This window comes from Tenrec ecaudatus, chromosome 5 (genome assembly GCF_050624435.1).
Source record: "Tenrec ecaudatus isolate mTenEca1 chromosome 5, mTenEca1.hap1, whole genome shotgun sequence".
In the NCBI taxonomy this organism is placed as follows: domain Eukaryota; kingdom Metazoa; phylum Chordata; class Mammalia; order Afrosoricida; family Tenrecidae; genus Tenrec; species Tenrec ecaudatus.
The window spans coordinates 123,996,587-124,015,053 of NC_134534.1; the positions used below are offsets into that span (position 1 = coordinate 123,996,587).

An 18,467-nucleotide genomic window follows, 5' to 3' on the forward strand; every position below is an offset into this window, starting at 1 on the left:
GCTATGGTATTGAATGGATTTCACTGGAGTTTCTCGAACTGGAGGAACGAAGAAGAAACCAATGATTCAAGCGGAGACTCTTCAAGGAGATGGGGCAGGACTGCACAGTATCTTGCTCGGCTGCGTGTGTGGGGACAGACTTGCGGGCAGCCAGTAAGAAGAGCAGCTTTCTTTACTAAAGAAAGCTTCACAGAGTATGAGGACATGAACTATGGACAAGCTACTCGTAATGGATGAAAGACAGGCTGCAGAAAACCTGAGGCAGAAAATAAACAGATGAACTTAGACCATGCAATTCTACTCCTGAAAGGTGAGAAAAGATTCGCTCAAGAGAGAGTGAAAAATGGTTACAACTAAGCACTTTGGACCTCAACATCATCAAGTCCCATCTAGTGATCTAGTCCTCAGATTGATCGTATGTGATGTAAATATTCTGAGATGAAACTTAACCTATTTTTCTTAAATGTGAATTGTAAAAAATAAGATGATCAGTTCCCCTTATTCTAGTGAAACCTGAGAAGCAAATGTCTGAGCAATAAGAATATAATAACCGGACACCCCCAAACAGAAGGGTTGTGGGGAGGAGACAAGTCAGGCAGGGTGCAGGGTATCAATGATGAAACATGCACTTTCCTCTAGTTCTTAAATGTTTCCTCCCCCCACCCACTATCATGATCCCAATTCTACCTTACAAATACGGCTAGATCAGAGGATGCATACTGGTACAGATAAGAACTGGAAACACAGGGAATCCAGGACAGCTGAACCCTTCAGGACCAGTGGTGAGAGTGGCGACACCGGGAGGGTGGAGGGAAGGTGGGGTGGAAAGGGGGAACCGATCACAATGATCTACATACAACCTTCTCCCTGGGGGATGGTCAACAGAAAAGTGGGTGAAGGGAGACGTCAGACAGTGTAAGACATGACAAAATAATATAAATTATCAAGGGTTCATGAGGGAGGGGCAGCGAGGAGGGAAGGGGGGAAATGAGGAGCTGATATCAAGGGCTCAAGTAGAAAAAAAATGTTTTGAGAATGATGAGGGCAACAAATGTACAAATGTTCTTGACACTATGGATGGATGTATGGATTGTGATAAGAATTGTACGAGCCCCCAATAAAATGGTTTAAATTTTTTAAAAAAAAATTTAAAAAGAATATAATAATCAAGCTAATCAGAGATGTTTATCTCTAGAAACAAAACAAAATAAAACATACAACAGAAATAATCTTCTTAGTAAAACTATGTTACCACAGTGTCAAATTTAATAACTTCATTTTAATAAAAAATACTGGTTCTTCAAATTTGAGTTTATTTGAATTTTTTTTGGAACTTATTTGTTATGTGAGGATGAGGTTTTCTTATGTGTATCAATGGACATTGCATTTCAGTACACAATACCCTTTTGAAATTCAAAAGAACTGCACATTTTATTTTATGTATATAAAAAAACCAAGCTCACGGTCACTGAGTTGATGGCAACTCATGCCAACCCTACATGATAATGTGAAACTATTTTGCTGTTAGTCTTAGAACCATTCAAAATTTTTAAGTGATTCAAACATGTCCAACTAAAAAATTATTAATAGGCGTTAGTTTTCAAATAGTCAGTGGAAATGTAATAGAGATCAATTGTGTTTAAATTTTCTAGATTTAAAATTTCTTAGTTACAGTTGAGTATATCCATTTTTACTGAATATGTAATTATTTCTACCAAACATACCTAGAAGGTACAGTTGTGTCTAGTAAAACTCAGCTGGTTTTAATTATAAATGTAGTATGTAAATATATTTATAGTGTTATAGCTTCCACTGAAAACTCATAGAATTTCATTGTGCTTAGTAACAAAGAAGAACTATCACATATGTAGAGAACACCATTCAATGCCTGCTTTAGGTTTCCGAAAGGAATGGATTTTCAAGTCCACAAAAACACTGCTCTATCCCAATGGGTAATCACTGTTACTTAATGTGAGTTTCCAAAGAAGAGACAAAAAGAGTAAAGAAACGGGTGCAGGAAAGCAGAAGAAAATTGAAGAAAAGTGAACGCAGCCACCCATTTGATTAATGACGGCTATGTTGACTGTTTTCATCCTTAAAGGAACTAAAGGAAAGACTTCTTGATTTTTCCTTGCCTGTGTGAAGGGAGACTCCTAAAACATACACTTAAAGACATATTTAGGGGTTTTACACTATGGGGGAAGGATTAGCTGGCTATCATGTAACATCATTTACATCCCAATGGTTTTATCAGTTGTCTTGTGACACCTACATTCCTTAGGAGTCCGAGTGTCACCATTTTAAATGGCAGAGTTTCTTTCGCTTTGTGTTTTGCAACCCCTGCAATTCTTTTGAAAGCTTAGCTCTTGGAATCACGAAAACCGTGACCAGATTGCTAAAATATTCAGCTACCATAGCAATGCTCCAGCCATCTGGAAGAATTTCTAAGAGTCAGCAACTTGGAGTCAAAGCAGCAAACAACAGACACGTCTGGATGGTGCATACGTGTGCGCGTCAGCGTGAGCTAAGGGGGGGCACTCAATAATCGTCACAGCCCGCGTTGCATGTGTAGCCAAATTACACAGAAACATACAAGCATCTGAATCTTTAAATAAAATAAATTTCTAAAACTATAGAAAGAGATGTCTACAAACAGTGATAAAATAAATCTCTCAAACATTTCCTCTGAAATTTGTTGTGAATAATTTAATGCCACTGGAATATATCATTGCTGACAGATGTTGATATTAATATACACAAGATGTGCTTTAGTTTAATCAATGGAAATGATATTTCTCTCTCACTTTCCTATTCTGCATTCCCAATGCAACATATCCATTAGGCGGGAAGTCTGGGACACACGCTGGTGCTACACAAAGTGGTACCCTGACACCTACTTTTGAATGACATTCCTGCCTGTCATATTTCTTTCTATTAACTAAAACAATCACCATTAAAATGAAAAGCCTTAGGTTTTCCTTGTTCCAATTTCAATACTGAGAAGTAAGCTTTATTAGAAAATAGATGGGAACACTAGAGCGCTGATCGACTACATGATAGTCTTAAAGAGACAATTCCTTCCCAAACTAAGCATATACAGAATCTGTGCAGTAATCATTGTCCTAGTTTGATCAATACAGTGAACCAAAGCATGTGATTAAACTTACACAAAGCACGATTAGACTCACAGAAAACAGTCAGCAGCAACCCCGCTCAGAAAGGACTAAATAACCTCATTTCTGCCCAGTACGCACAGCCACAATAACCAACATTTCATGACACCCTTCCCTTTTTGGAAAAGGATATCATCGTTGGCTCTTTATTTCTGGGAATCCAAAAAATAAAAGCAACATCTCCAGTGATGAGTAAAGCTTGAAACAGTACAAAAATGCCTTACATATCATACGCTTTTGCTCTGGGATCTTCATAGCCCACAATCTATTAATTCTTTCTTCCTCACAAATAGCACATTGAATATCATCTGAACCCAAGATTTTAAATTACCCCCAAAATTAAATCTAGGAAAATATCAAAATAAAACGCTGAGTTACTGGATGGTGAAGTAAGAAAACAAATTCTAGGCTTTGTTCCAGGTCCAATAATCTTTTCATGTTAACACTTATTTTATCCTTTATAATTCAGTATTAGGAAGTTTCTCATATATCTATGATAAAAGTCAGTTCTCAAAATATGATAATACAGGTTTAATTGCTTACTTGAGACCTTCCTTGCTGTTTGTCCCTTTTATATGGGATAAAGGATAAGCCTAATTCATTGATGTTTTATTTACTATATATACAATTAAAACTTGAAAGCTCTTAGTCATCCGGTATTAACACATACCGTTTAGAAATAAGATTGAATACATGTATGAGATATTTTAATAGAAGAAAAATAAATTGATATGGAAAAATACCTTGAACTATGACATGAAAATCGTGAGTGTCTGTTCCCAAAAAGTTCTTGGCTGTGCAGCGATAAACTCCTTTGTCGTGGAACGAGACATTCTCTACTTTCATTATCCTGTCCTTACTTTTTTTCCCATTTGCTAAGATGTTACTCGGTCTGTCCCATTCAATCTGTGGAGTTGGCCTGCAAATAAACAAGCAAAGGAAGCATTTTTAGACACAAATAAAAAGTGAGATCCCATTACTTCATGTGTTGCCATCACACATGTGCTTAAGCTTCTAGTAGTATGGGCATTGTCAAAGAACATTGCCTGTCATCCACGGCCATCTCTCTGCTTGAATGCTTTGCCTCCTCTGGAAGCTTCTGTGGCCTCACCATATGTACGCTGAGTCAGTGCTGATGAGCAGAGGAAGGCTACTGCAGTCCATAAGGGGTTGATGTGATGCCCCTCTCCACAACCCCCATCCATAAACGTGTTGAAACTTTCTACCTGTAAATAACCCTCAGGGATTTTATTTTCCTATGATAATGAATTCACAGGAGTCCAGGTGGTATACTGCTTACATGTTGAGCTTCAAAGAGCAAGGTCAGCAGTTCAAAACCACCAGCCATTCTGTGGGACAAATATGGGGCTGTCTATTCCAGTAAAGAATTGCCTGCTCAGAATTCCACAGCAGCAGCTCTATCCTGTCCTTTAGGGTCACTATGAGTCAGAATTGACTAAATGGCAGTGAGTTTGCTTTTGGGATAATGAAGTCATATCAAAAGAGGATTGGACCTAAGCCGAATTATTTTTAGTCATAAAAATAGCAAAGTAGCTCACAGACACATCTTGATGGAAGAGAGATAAAAAGGAATGGTGATAAAAGCCAAAGGTCCCAGACAGACACCAACCCTAGTGGAAGGGCCCACAGGGGGTATTGAAACAGCCAAGACCCTGATATGGACTTTTAGCTTCCAAAATTGAGAGGAAACTATGTTTTGTTCTTTAAAGATATCCACATGTGGTGTTTCTGTTACAGTAGCATTAGGAAATGAAAAAAAACAACCTTAGAAATAACATTGCATGATATTCTTAAAATGTAAACTATCCTGTGGGTGGTTTGAGAAAGCCAAAAATATCAGTACTATTCCAGATATGAGTCTGAAAAATACGAAGTATGAAACCTGAGTGAGCTGAAGAGAGTCTCAGAGTCCTGTAATCCTGATGACCCTATGGCTTAGATTGGAAGGGCACAGTGGGGTGTCCAGGGCAGTTGAAGTTACCCACATTGCTCTTGCTCTTGTGGGGAACAAAGGGGACGCAGTCTATTAAATCATCCTTGCTTAGAGTTTTGAAGCAGAAACAGATTATGCAATCAAAACAACCAAAGAGCAGAAACAAAACAAAAACAAAATTCTGATAATGAACCTGTATCAATAAGATTTCTTTCTCCATGTTTGTGGGGAAGAGAATGAAATCAAGCCCTCTTGGTTTAAATCGATTCTGCAATTCAAACCAGGAACTCATGTGGTTTAAAACGATGTCGAAAGCATTAAAGGATGATTTCAACAAGAGGAGAGTACTGTTGTTAGTTCCAATGGAGGCGATTCCGACTAGGGCCGACCTGGTGTGGAGCAGAGACAGGAGTAGAGGTGCTCCACAGGGTGCACTTTGTTGGAAGCAGATCTCCTAGGCAGGCCTATCATCCAAGGAGTGTGAGCGTGTATTCCCAGAGCCACATGTACATGAGAAATCTCATGCAAATCGCCCGCCTTACCTAGACACCCAATGACACTACTAGAAGAGACGGAGATGGTGCTCAGGCAGCTCTGAGCGTATATTAGTTGTTGGCTTTCTGAGCATGCCCCTGCGCAAGTCTCCTAAATGCTTACTTCTCACTCCGTCTGTCAAAATGGCCATTTGCCAAGTTACAGGATACTCTGAATCTCATAAAATATTAATAAGCGAGTTAATTAAAAGTTTGCTACCACGTTGATTTCCATTCAGAGTGACCCTACAGGCCGTGTTGGTTGCCCAACAGGCAAGAAAAGAATGGGCTTACTCATACTAACTCATCCGCAGTGAAGAAGCTGGCCCTTGCACCATATCAAAGATTCTGCTTTGAGGTATAACTGACATTGCCCCTGCAAAATCCTCAGCACCTTCCTTTAGAATGAAGGTCTCCTCTGAAATTTTTGATTTCTGGCAAGGATGGCTTACCTAATAAGCAGGGGATGTGTGGTCGTCCAGTGTGTATTTGGCTTTTGTTTTGCCATTACACTTTAGACGGAGGGGTTGGGCAGAGGAAAATGAGGCTGTCTACTCCCTTAAATGCTTACAGTTTTGGAAATCCTATATAGGGTCAATGTAAGTCATAATCCATTCAATAACAATGAGTTTAGTGCATGACTAGCAGATTAAACAAATTGGTCCTGGAAGCATGACAGTCAGAAAGCTCCTTAAGATGGCAAGACACTGTCTCAAGTTCTTCAGACATTATCAGAGGGACCAGCCCCTGGAAAAGGACATACTGCTTGTAAAGAACAAAGTCAATAAGAAAACAGAAAGCTCCCCAACAAGATGGATTATTACAGAGGCTACAGTAATGAGTGCAAACATAGCGATCATTGGAATGGTGCAGTATCGGGCAGTGTTCCATGTTGTTACGTATAGGAGGAATATAACTTGGAATCGATTCAACATCACCTAACAAAAATAACAACAATCTTTAACATTGCTTGTTTATTTAAATGCTAGCTTTTGCAAAGTAACTTGGTCTTCTAATATTTATTATGTGAAAGAATAAATAAAATCATTATCTGTCAGTAACTGAGGAGTAGGAGATAAAATTTAGTTAGGGATATGTGAGTACTTCAATCTTCTGAATAAATAATAATTATGACCACATACAATTCCCACTTTGCAGATATAAAGGATGTAGAACCTTCGTATAGCTTTCCTCTGCAAAAGGCCCTTGATTTAATAAATATTAACTACATTATCACTTTTATTTAAAAGATTACTGAACTGTCTACTACATACCACTTCTACATATTCAGAAATATTGTCACTTTTTTGGGGGGGGAGTGTTGTCCCTGTCTGTCTGTCTGTTTTGTTCTTTCTACTTAACAGAACTCATTTGGTTAAAACATTCTGCAGATGGAATTAAATTTGGAAGTAGATTAGGGCTTGGGGAACAGGAAACATAGAATCCAAGATATAGTTTATAATATGTTTAAAGAACTGAATGAGATTCATTTACCTAATTTACAAATGGGAATGAAAATGGCAAAGAAAAATACCAAGGAAAAACAGGTTAATGTATGTAAAATACAAAACAGAGAGCCTGACACAAAGTAATAGAATAATACATCATATCTATAGAATATACATATATAATATTTTAAATTTCTTAGAGGAGAAAATTTAGTTTGTTCATATAAATATATCCATTTATTTGAAAGAGGATACATGGATCATACAATGGGTATGAAGAAACCAATTCAGGTGATCAATCCTAGGCTGCCACACTAGGCATTTTCACGCTAAGAATAACATATTTAATTCTACTTTCTTTTTTTATTGCTTCATGACATATCATTTTTTAGAAGGCACATGGGAGAAGCTTGTCTATTATTTTGAAGCCAAGCCTTGAGTTACTAGCCCAGGCAACAAGCAAATGATGGCATTTATGGGAAATAGGAAAAATGAATTACTGAAATGTTCTTTTTGTTCAAAGAGTCAACAGAGAATAGTGATAAACACTCAAAATATTAATTTCTACCATGGAAATAAATAGAGCAGGTGGCCACCATTATGATCCAAACAGAATGTGAGAGTGTTCACCTTCCAAAAACAAAATAAAAGGGACTACATTTCCTCTCTAGAGGTCATGCCAAAACAGAGAAGGAGCTTGGATATTTTTGCTGGGTGGAAAATGAAATTTACAAAGGTTACTTCGTGATCCAATTTGAATTCAGTCATTTAGAATACACTAAAATATAAATTAACATGATTTTTATGTTTTTAAGTCTTTGTGCTGCAAACCCACCACATTCTACTCATGTAAAGATTTACAGTCTTGGAAATCTTCAGGTACAGTTCTACCCTATCCCGTAGGGTTACTATTGGAATCTACTTGATGGCAGTGAGGTTTTTAAAAAATGCTTTATTTATTTATTTATTTTATTGAGCCCTGTATCTAGGAGCCCTATAGCTTAGTGGTTTCAAACCCCAAGCTGTTCCAAGGGAGAAAGATGAGGCTTTCTATTCCTTTAAGGACTTACAGCCTCTGGAGCCCTGGTACTTAGTGATTACAGGTTGGACTGCTAACTCTCAGGTCAGCAATTCGAAACCACCAGCCTACTCCACTGGAGAAAAATTTACAGGCTCAGGAATCAACAAGGCAATTCTACTCTGTCCTAGAGGGTTTCAATGAGTCAGTGAACTCCAGGGAGGCAAATGTTTAGTCCTCTATGGAGATTCATGGCTGGGAAAAGACCTTCACTTGCAAATGACGATGATTTAAAGATGTAAAATGTAAGTGCTGAGAAAGTAGAATGCATTCCCATCATGTGACGATAGGAAGCAGATGTCCTTCTAAGACTAAACGTTTAATAAGGAGTGCCTTAGTTGTTGTCCATTGATCTGTTAAGCACAAGGCCAGCAGTTTGATCCCCGGGAAAAAGATGAATCCTTCTGTTCCTGTAAAGACTTCTTAGACACACTAGGGGGCAGTCCTGCCCTGCCCCATGGGGTCTCTCTGACTCAGCACTGACTGGAGGGCGGTGAGTCTTGAAATTGTTTGTTAAACTTATGAGGGGGTAGCCCTGCCGAAAATGGATTTTTTTTCAAAGCTATGTATTTAATTTTTCTTTTCTTTTTTTTTTTTTTTACAAAACAACTTTGTCATTTTCAAAGTACTCTCTATTACACTTAATGCATGTTAACCAATCTGTGATTTCATTGTTGGAAAAACTCCTCTGTTTGGATTGCTAATATCTTCCTTATTTTTTTCTTCACCTTTTCTGCGTTACAAGGTCAGGTGAATACAGTGCAGGGAAGGAGAGGCATGCTGATTTTGGGGGTTTTTTTGGCCAAAAACTGACACATTGAAATGACTGTGTGAGCAAGTGCATTGTCTTGGTGGCAAATCCAATCCCCAATCTGCCACAAATCAGGCCTTTTTGTCTCACTATTATGCAATCTTTTCAGAACCTCTAAATAGAAAGCTTGGTTAATAAGCCTGACCTGGTGGAACAAACTCTACATGCACAATGAGTTGATGTTTTTGCCTGTTTGGGAAGTTGATAGACATCCAGACCGAGGTTTGTCATCAATCAATATTTCACCTTTTATGAAACAAGAAAACCATTTGTACACCCATTTCCCATAACGCTGTGTTTATAAACTGTGTTCAACATCATCACAACAGTTTCTGCAGCATTTTTCCCAAGCAGGTAATACAATTTCACAGCCATATTCTGTTCTCTTAAATTGGCCATCACCAAAAAAAAAAAAAAAAAGAAAGAAAGAAAAGAGGTTCAAGTGAAACTGCTTCCACAAAAAAATTCACTGTGACCAGAGGAAACCTTCCCAGAAGATGCCACTGAGTGCACTAACTCAGAGCAAGTTGCTAGATCCTTGCCTAGTGGGAAAAATGCGAACTACTGAAAGGTCTGCTCAGCACAACGCAATTCCATCCAGTGTTTGGGGGATACCCACCATATAGTATTAATTTAATAAATGTAAAAATTTCAAGACGTGATCAAGTACAATTCTTTGGGCTTTCCTTGGTGCATTTGAAAGAGTAAATTGTTTTCTCAGGGGGGATGAAAGTTAGTATAATGCATGCTTTGAGGGCAAAGTCTCCTGTATATGACATAGACTGGAATTCCTTGTGTGCAAAGGGCAGCAGGATAAATATTTCTGAGCAAGACATCTGCAGCCTGAATGAGGAGCAGAGAAAGTAGCACAACAAGCATGAGGAAAGTAAGATAATAAAGCACAGAAGTAAAAAAGAACGATAAAACTGGCATCAGTATTAATCTCCTGATGTCCTCGTACTCTACAATTGTCCCCCGAAATTCAGGAGATTGCTTTCTTCATCCACTCCACTGACATACTGACTACAGCATCTAATTATAAATCAGTTTCAATCCCAGATTGAATTCTGCAGAGAGAAAGATGAATTGATTCATAAAATCCTGTAATAACAGGATTTAAATACATTTTATTGTGAATTGGGTGAAGGTTTCCATTGCAGATCAATTTTCCATCCAACTTCTCATTTGTACTTTGTTTCTTGTCATTCGTTTCAATCTCCTCAGTGTAACACCACGCATCTCACTTCCTTTCTGTTTCCTCTTTCCATTCCTTCTCTTTTCTTACCTTTCTAGACGTGGTAGTTAAGTCTAAGGGAATATATCCTACTAATGTATTGATCCCTTCACAAGTGTGTCTATTCCTCATCTGAAAAGTAAGTCATAGGCATGAATTCAGTTCCAGACCGGAAGGGTGACTAAGGGCCATTAATAATCTTGAGAGTTCTATTACCAGTCTCTATCTTTAAGACTTCCTTTTGAACTGTAATATTTTCCTGGGCACATAGGTACGTTCTTAACCAATGCCTTGTTCTAGAAATAGCCTAGTAAATAATGAACAGAAATCTGGTTACTCACAGGCCTTCAGCAAAACACTCAAGGATCAAGGTCTCCCCTTTGAGGATGATGACATCGGAACTACTGCCACTGTCCTTGGGAGGCAGTAGCAATCTGGGTTTTCTTTCCTTAATCAAATTTGCTATAAGAGAGAAAAGAAGAGTCAAAGATTGCTCCAAGCTGAAGGGTAAAGTCTCGTGCCATTAAATCTGTTTTATATGTGTGTGTGTATGTACATATGTACTTGTTCCCATTTAAGTAGATTCCTCTTCTCTATTAATGTGAAACAAAGGTTGTCACATAAATGTGTTTACTCTTATGTTTATACCACATCTTTTAATTCAGAAGTCCAATTATTATTCAAGATAATTAGTTTCCTGATGCAAAGTCTTGTTAATTGATAATCTTTGATTTTATATTTTGGACTTTAATCATTCCTTGTCATGTTTATCGGAGTATTATATCTACAGATCTGGTGCCATAATAGTTAAATGCTTGTCTGCTTAACAAAAGTTCAGCAGTTCAAACCCACTTCTGCTCAGTGGGATGACAGAGTGCCAATCTGCTTCCAGTAAGATCATAACTCAGAGACTTTGTGGAACAATCATATCCTGTCAGACTGGGCCAGCTGGAAGAACCAACTCCACAGCAATGGACTTGTGTTTCTGCAATATTATAGAGGGTTCCCGTTAGTATAAACTTCTTGGGCTCTACATCCAGAAACTCTGATGAAGGAAGTCTACGGTAAGCCTTGGGCATCGAGGAGATTATGCAGCTTTTCAAGTCACTCTGCTTATGGCCTCAGATGCTTATAGAGAAGCACCATGTGGTTCTATGATTAGCAAACTTTCCCAGTAGCAGTCTATCAACACATACTATCTTTGACTTTCTGAGAACATTTTTCAAATAAAATGCAAAGTGAGAGATTTTAGTTTTCACTGTAAATTGTATTTCATTTTAGAAATATTCATTCAAAATTAATTCCCCACCAAGGCCAATGATTGAACAGAGAAGAAAACAGTTGACATTCTATTTTCAGAGGGGAGGAATGAAGGTCCTGGAAACAGGGCACACCTTGACTGAACCTTCCTTACAAAGATCCCTTTATCAAGTAATTCGTGAACATGTACTTTAGACTGTATTCAGTATTATGGAGGTGTGGTCGTGGGGTTCAAAAGCTTGTGGAAAAATCCAATTCTCTTTTAATTCCATTTTCTAGGCACTTTTGAAGCTCTTGAGTGTGTGTGTGTGTATGTGTGTGTGTGTGTGTGTGTATGTATGTGTATACAGACATGTAAGCAATCCACCTTCAAACAGAACACTGAGGGCACATACAACACAACCTTTACACGCCCTTCTGATTTGTTAGTATGTTAACCACTGATCCCAAAGATATAAAGAATGCTTGTTGCATATATGTACATGATACCTCTCTTTATTGAACACTAAACTCCTATATAATTGAGGTTGACTCAGCCTTATGGAAAGGTAGATGCGCCATTGGAAGGGAAAGAGGTGGAGAATGGTTTCATGGGGAAATTCATTTGAAGGATGCTGTAGTAATGTTCTTTTCTTTTTTAGAAAATTACAACACACCGTTACATATTAAATGCCACAGAAAAAGTCTTGCCAAAATTTCCATGTAAATTTCCTAAAAGAAGTGTTTCCTTAACTTTGTTGATAGTCAACTATTTATCTTTCCTTTTTTAAAAACAAGAAATGGCCTTTACTTTAACAAGAAATATTAGTATTTCAATAATCTAACAAGGCATTGAAGAAGAAAAAATCCAAATGCTGAGATGGCAATGAGGTATTAAAGGTGAAAATAAGTAACAACAGTCTACGAGTGTTCCACTTACCCTTGGAACCAATGTCTGTGGATGAACTTGACTCATTAGCATGCTTTACTGAAATAAGAAAAGATGGAGGGAAACAGAATGCAAACAGTAATGGTAGATGCTGATATCAATAAAGAATGAAAAGTCTTATTTTATCTCTTAGAAAATTACAAAATGAGGTACCACAGGGCTCCCCTAGAATATTGTCTTTGGGGATATAATTAAAAAACATCTCGGAGGCGCTTCATGTAGCGTGTTCACAGAGGAGTCCAAAAGGACAGGGTCCAAATAAAAGGAGCGGGGCTCCCAAAAAAACACTCTAGTGAGATCCTGATGGTACATATCTATAGAGAACGAGGACAAAACTGCAGACCAAATCAGACAATGGGATGGTAATGCCAACTTTCAACTATATTAGAGCCAATTATTCCGTCAGTGAACTGTTGGGGATTATCTATGCCCTATGAATCTTATTATTCCTCCTCTCACTAATTACTTTTCCCCATTTGGGAACCCAGATTGGCATCTGTATCATCAAGTAGGGAAGATAAGCAATTCAGATAACTTTGCCAAATTTGTGGTGGGAGGTGCAAACACAAAAATATATTGATATGATTGAAATTATGTGATACTGCATTTTAACTCTTTTTTGTTACTTTCAACCATTTCTACCTCTCTGGGTTATCCAAGATCACAGGGAGTCAATGCCAGCCACTTGCTTACAAAACTCAGGAAATTCACGGTGTATTTTGCCCTCTGAAAACAACTAAGCAGACACCAAATGAAATACATTTGTACCATGAATTGAGATTTGATTTTCTGGTTGCCAAAAACAGAGCTACTGTGGGTCTGCAGCTGCAGATGCCCCTTTCCTCTGGATGAAATCTCTAGAGTTGGACCAGACAATGATGGAAAACATCAACCCCACACTAAGTGGATTCAGCCAGAATGAAATTACAGACACATTTGCGTTCAGCATCCATGATGGAATGATATCTAATTTGGACTTACAACTGTTAACTGTTAGTTTCATTGGCATTTTCTGTACAATAGTCCTTAATCTTGGAAATGCAGCAAAGCAACAGTAATCATTCCGACTGTCTTTTTCTTCCACGTTTGCGAAGTATAGATCTCCCTTTTGGCTCATATACACTCTCTCATTTTGTCCAATGTGCTCCAATTCTGGGGAAAAATATTTTTCATTAATACAAGCAATTCTCCCTTATTGTGCTTCACCTCTCTTCCATGGTCCTGTCTTTTCTTTTTAAATTTTTTTCATCTGTATATCCTCTTTTTACAAAGTCTAATCTACCAATGGAGCAGAGTTTGTGCAAAAAGAAAATATGAACAAAAAAATAAAACTGTGGCCTTATTTTTTTCATGATTGACCAAAAGAAACCTAGCCAGTGTGGACGTGTCTACATCTCCTTACCATCTGGGTCTCTGGGTTGGCTCTTCCTGCCTACATTTGTTTCTCTGAAAACTGATCAATCAAGTCATGTCTAATTATAATTACTCATGTCTTAGAATGGTGTTTCTTTAAAACAGAGCCCCACACAAATGTGTCTGAGAGAGTAGTCTCTCTTCCAGCCCGGAAGGCAGCCAGCAGAGTGCTAGGGTGACTACAGGCGGGGCTTTCTGACGACAGTTAAGAGAAGCCTCATTTATTTTCTTTTGAGTCTTGTATAAATCCTATCATTTTTTTCTCTTGATCCAAACTGAGAAAATACTAAGGAAGCACTGCTAAGACATAAATCAGAAAGGGAATTTAAAAGAAGCTGGAATTTCTAGTCAAGAATGAGTAAAACTTTTTGACAAATTTAACACAAAGGTAAATAGATATTTCTGCAACTTACTGTTTTCAACAGATGAAACATTACTAATATAGAATTCATTTCCCCATAATTACTATAAAATAATAAGTCTTAACATTATTAATATAAAAAGCTAACAACACATACACAGGTCATCCTCAACTTTAGTGATATTTCACAGCTAAAATTTGTTTGGAATATGGACAATGTTTTACTTAGAGGTATCCTCTGCTCTTTTCTAATACAGAAATTCAAAGAGTCTATTTGTGATGTTCAGGTGTCTTTTAAAGTAGACCCATGTGGTAGTTACCTAATTTTATGTCAACTTGAAAATAAATGAAAGTGTAGGGGCGGGGTATCGCCTGTCAATCAGGTAACAGCTTGATGGTGACGCCTGTGCGTGTGGCCTTCTTGTAAGGAGGGTTCTGAGAAATTCAACTCTCCCTCTGCCTTCATCTTTCTGCTAGCTGACCCCGATGGCTGCCAGTGCTGTGTAGATGCACTGAACACCATTGGATCAACAAGACTTTGCACCCACCAGCCTATGATCTTCCTGCATTGTGAACCATTGCATGTAGCTGTGTGATTCTGAAGAGGGATTCATCAACTAATATTGGACGTAAAGACTTCAATTGGTCTGGGCTGGAATGTTTTCTCGATGTATAATTACGTCTTGATATAAAGTTCATTCTTATACATATATGAGTGTCACTGGATTAGTTTCTCTAGTCAACCTAACTTAACACAACACTGCAGTGTACATTTTAGACCTGGGCAGACTAGAAGCAGTTCTACTATTTTTTTAAAAATCCATAGAATTTCACAATGATAAATCAAAGCCAAACTCACTTCCATTGAATCATTCTGACTCATCGTGAAACTATACCAAATATTAATTTTTATTTTTGGTTCAGTGTGCTATCAAGCATGATGGATAACATTAGAATACACTTTTAGTAAGAGAAGAAAATTTTACTTACCAATATTCATCCAATAAATGTGTAAAGGTGGAAGGCCTTTGGGGGGGTTACATAGGAGGACAATTGGATCTCCCTCCTCTACTTCCAGAGGATCTATTTTCTCTTTGGGGAATTTTGGAACACCTGGTGTCAATAAATCATTTAAAGGAATTATTCAAAAATTTGACCTTTAATGTCATAAGCAGTATTGTAATGCAGTCTTCTCTGACAAATAAGAGCGCTTGAATAAATTCTCATATATCTCTATGCAAATATAAAGACTTATGACTATGGTCAGCACTCTTCCACATTGGAAACTTACTGCACTTTATAATCATAAACACTATTTTTGGTATGTGATGGCAATAAAGGCACGGACGTCATTGTACATGTCTCCCTGCACAGATGTTGCTGACTTTAGTTTTGATTGAAGTGCAATCTTTTTCTCTTTTTTAGGCAGTTACAAATTCTCTATTTCTTGCATAATTGTGAAATCTTTGGATGTAATTGCCAAATATATTCTTTTCACAGCATTAACCAGACTTAAAAAAAAACAAAAGATCCAGTCTACATTGGAAATAACAGTAAGAATGCAATGAAAATCTCTAACAGAACCATTTCATGATGCAAAGAGGATTCATCATGGGAATCAGCCCCCAGGAAATGACATTTTAAATAAAGTAAAATTGGCCTAGGATACAAGACTTTCCAGTGTGTCAGACCATTGTTTCCTCCCCACACTGCAGCCAAGCTCCTTAAAGGGCAATAGAGTTACAATGGGAATCGAAGGGGACTTCAAAAAGTTTATGGAAAGATAAACCTTGATTCAATTCTTCCACAACCTTTTTGAAACCTCTCTTATAAACCAGAGCTTGGCGAATTTGAACTCCCACACCATGAGTGGGTTCTAACCATTGAACCGTTGGTTAGAAGCCAAATAGTTAACCCACTGCACTGTAAGAGGTTCTTTCTTATGGCAGGAAAGATCCTTAACATGGTAGTAATAATATTTCTAATCTTCAGAAATTCATTGAGAGATATCCTATTTCTATAATTCTTCCTTAAATTGTATTTCCCAAGAGATTATCATTATATTTGGGAGTGTAAAGCTATCCTCTTTATTGTAACATCTCTTGCTGAGATTTGCATATTTCCTATATTTCTTTCCCTTCTGCCAAGTCTCCCTCTTCTCCTCCTTGGAGGTTGGGGGAATTTGCTGACATTTAGCTTAAGGAAGCACCTCTGGTTACAATGACTTTGACTTAGCATTACAACGGAGGTGTGGTTATTACAGGGTCTTTGCAAGTTCTTCAGGCAGGCTTCCATTCTTTTTATAGGTAGGTGACAGTCCTTTAGAGGGCCCCATTTTACTCAACTCAGGTTGAGTTATATTTTCTTTCTAACTTTAAAAACCATCTTGACCCAATCTGAAATTCTTCTAGTTGCAAGTACTTCTTGGTAGTTCCAAAACAAAAATTTCTTTCCTGGCCTTTTAAATATTCACTGTGGTGTTTTCTTTCTTACTGTTTATTATTATTTTATCCTTACCACTTTATTTTGTTTCTGTTTCTTATTGTTTCTGCTGGGTTTTCTAGTTTTTGAAGCACATAATGAGTAGCTGCAATGAGTAGATTCAAAGAATTTGTGGAGAAATAGAGTCAACTGCTGCAAGGGTTTATAGGAGAGGTAGTGAGGTTGGGGGGAGACTAGCAAGGGTGAGGGGTGGGGGAGAAAATAATGTATGTGGGAGGAGGGAGGGAGCACTGGGACTGATGGTGAATACCCAACTCATTTTACAAGTGTTCTAAAACATGAAAAAGAGAAAGTTTTAAAAAATTGATTGTGGGGATGATTGCGTAACTCTTCTTGATATGATTGAACTAATCAATTGTGCGATATGTGTATTAAGTGACAATAAAAGATGTCAAAAATCTTATAAGGTTTGACATTCTGGCAGACAATGGTCAGATTTCTTCTGGTAAAATAGGAAACCTATTGAAATAACATCCATCTTTGAATCATGCTTTTGTTATAGCTAGCAAGAGGTTTTCATCAAAAGATAGGAACGTGTGTTTAATCCATTTACTATATTAAGACTTTTGAAGATAAAATATCAAAGCTACCTCTTTGGTAAAGTGTTGACTTTGATTGAGAGTGTGTAATGTGTAAGTAACTTTGCATTCATAGGTGCCACAAGTTACAAAACTACTATGCACTCAAAGCTTCCATTTCATATCACTTGTTTAACTAGTATTTATTGAATTTGAAGCTAGCTTTGTTGTTGGATAGTTAGTAAATCTGTTTATACTCTGCTCCAAGAGGCAATAAACAACAACAAAACTCTCACTTTCATTGAGTCAATTCCAACACTAAATGCCCTTGTGAGTTTTTTATTATGCAAATCCTTATGAGAGTAGAACATCTCATTAGACTCCCCTGGAGTGGCTGGTGGTTTCACACTTCTGACAGTTTGTTTACTATCCCAACATAGGATCCCTACTATGCCAGCAGGGCTACTTAAAAGAGGCAATAGATACAGGGAAACATAGATTATAAAACTGAAAGAACCCATGATCTTCGAAAACGAGTGCAGTTTGCATGACTGAATATAAATACAAAGCAGCCCTGTAGCACAGAGTTTAAGCAGTTGTTCAAAGTCACAGGGAGCCCCTTTGTGAAAACACCTGTCGATCAATTCCCATAAACACTGCAGTTGGGCAACAGTGTGGAATAGGTCTCCTCTGTCTGATGTGGTTACCATGAGTTGGAATGGAGTTGAAGGAACACACCGAAACTACAAAGGCATCGTTCACTGAGAGATTCATAATGTAGAGTAGCGAACTAAGTGATATACAACTCCAGCACTGGAAAAGAAGTGCCCTCAGAGCAAATGAAAAATCGAATAACTCAAATAGATGGTACCCAAGTAAAGCAATAGCATCCCAGCTTTCATAAAAAGATTAAAAAATACTAATTCTATTTACCTATATAATTCAACTGGCTTCTAAGGCATCACTAATGAAAAACAGAATAAAATATAATTTATAAGTCCACTATTTGTCTACCAAACAACTTTATCAAATACCATGGATTTTGAAATAGCTTTTAAATAAAGGTGAAATCAGCATCTGTAAAGATTGAAGAATATATATTTCCTAATTTAAGATCTTGGAAGAGATTCTGAACATTTTAGCTTTTATCAGGAACATACATTGATTTTGAAACTACTTAGAAAGCCAGAATTATACCAGAAATTGAATTTATTTAAGATTCACAGGTAAATGTGAAATTTAATTAGTGCAACT

At 37.5% G+C, this 18,467-nt stretch overlaps 1 protein-coding gene across 1 annotated transcript in view; it reads right to left on the reverse strand.

The window, feature by feature from the left end:
- CHL1 (cell adhesion molecule L1 like) overlaps nucleotides 1–18,467 on the reverse strand; it is a 120,380-nt gene that overhangs the window by 71,264 nt on the left and 30,649 nt on the right. The window contains exons 4-8 of the mRNA XM_075550728.1: nucleotides 15,184–15,306; nucleotides 13,401–13,571; nucleotides 12,411–12,458; nucleotides 10,573–10,693; nucleotides 3,917–4,092 (exon numbers count right to left, since the gene is read on the reverse strand). Of these exons, the coding sequence (XP_075406843.1) occupies nucleotides 3,917–4,092; nucleotides 10,573–10,693; nucleotides 12,411–12,458; nucleotides 13,401–13,571; nucleotides 15,184–15,306 (639 nt within the window). The remainder of the gene's footprint in view (nucleotides 1–3,916; nucleotides 4,093–10,572; nucleotides 10,694–12,410; nucleotides 12,459–13,400; nucleotides 13,572–15,183; nucleotides 15,307–18,467) is intronic.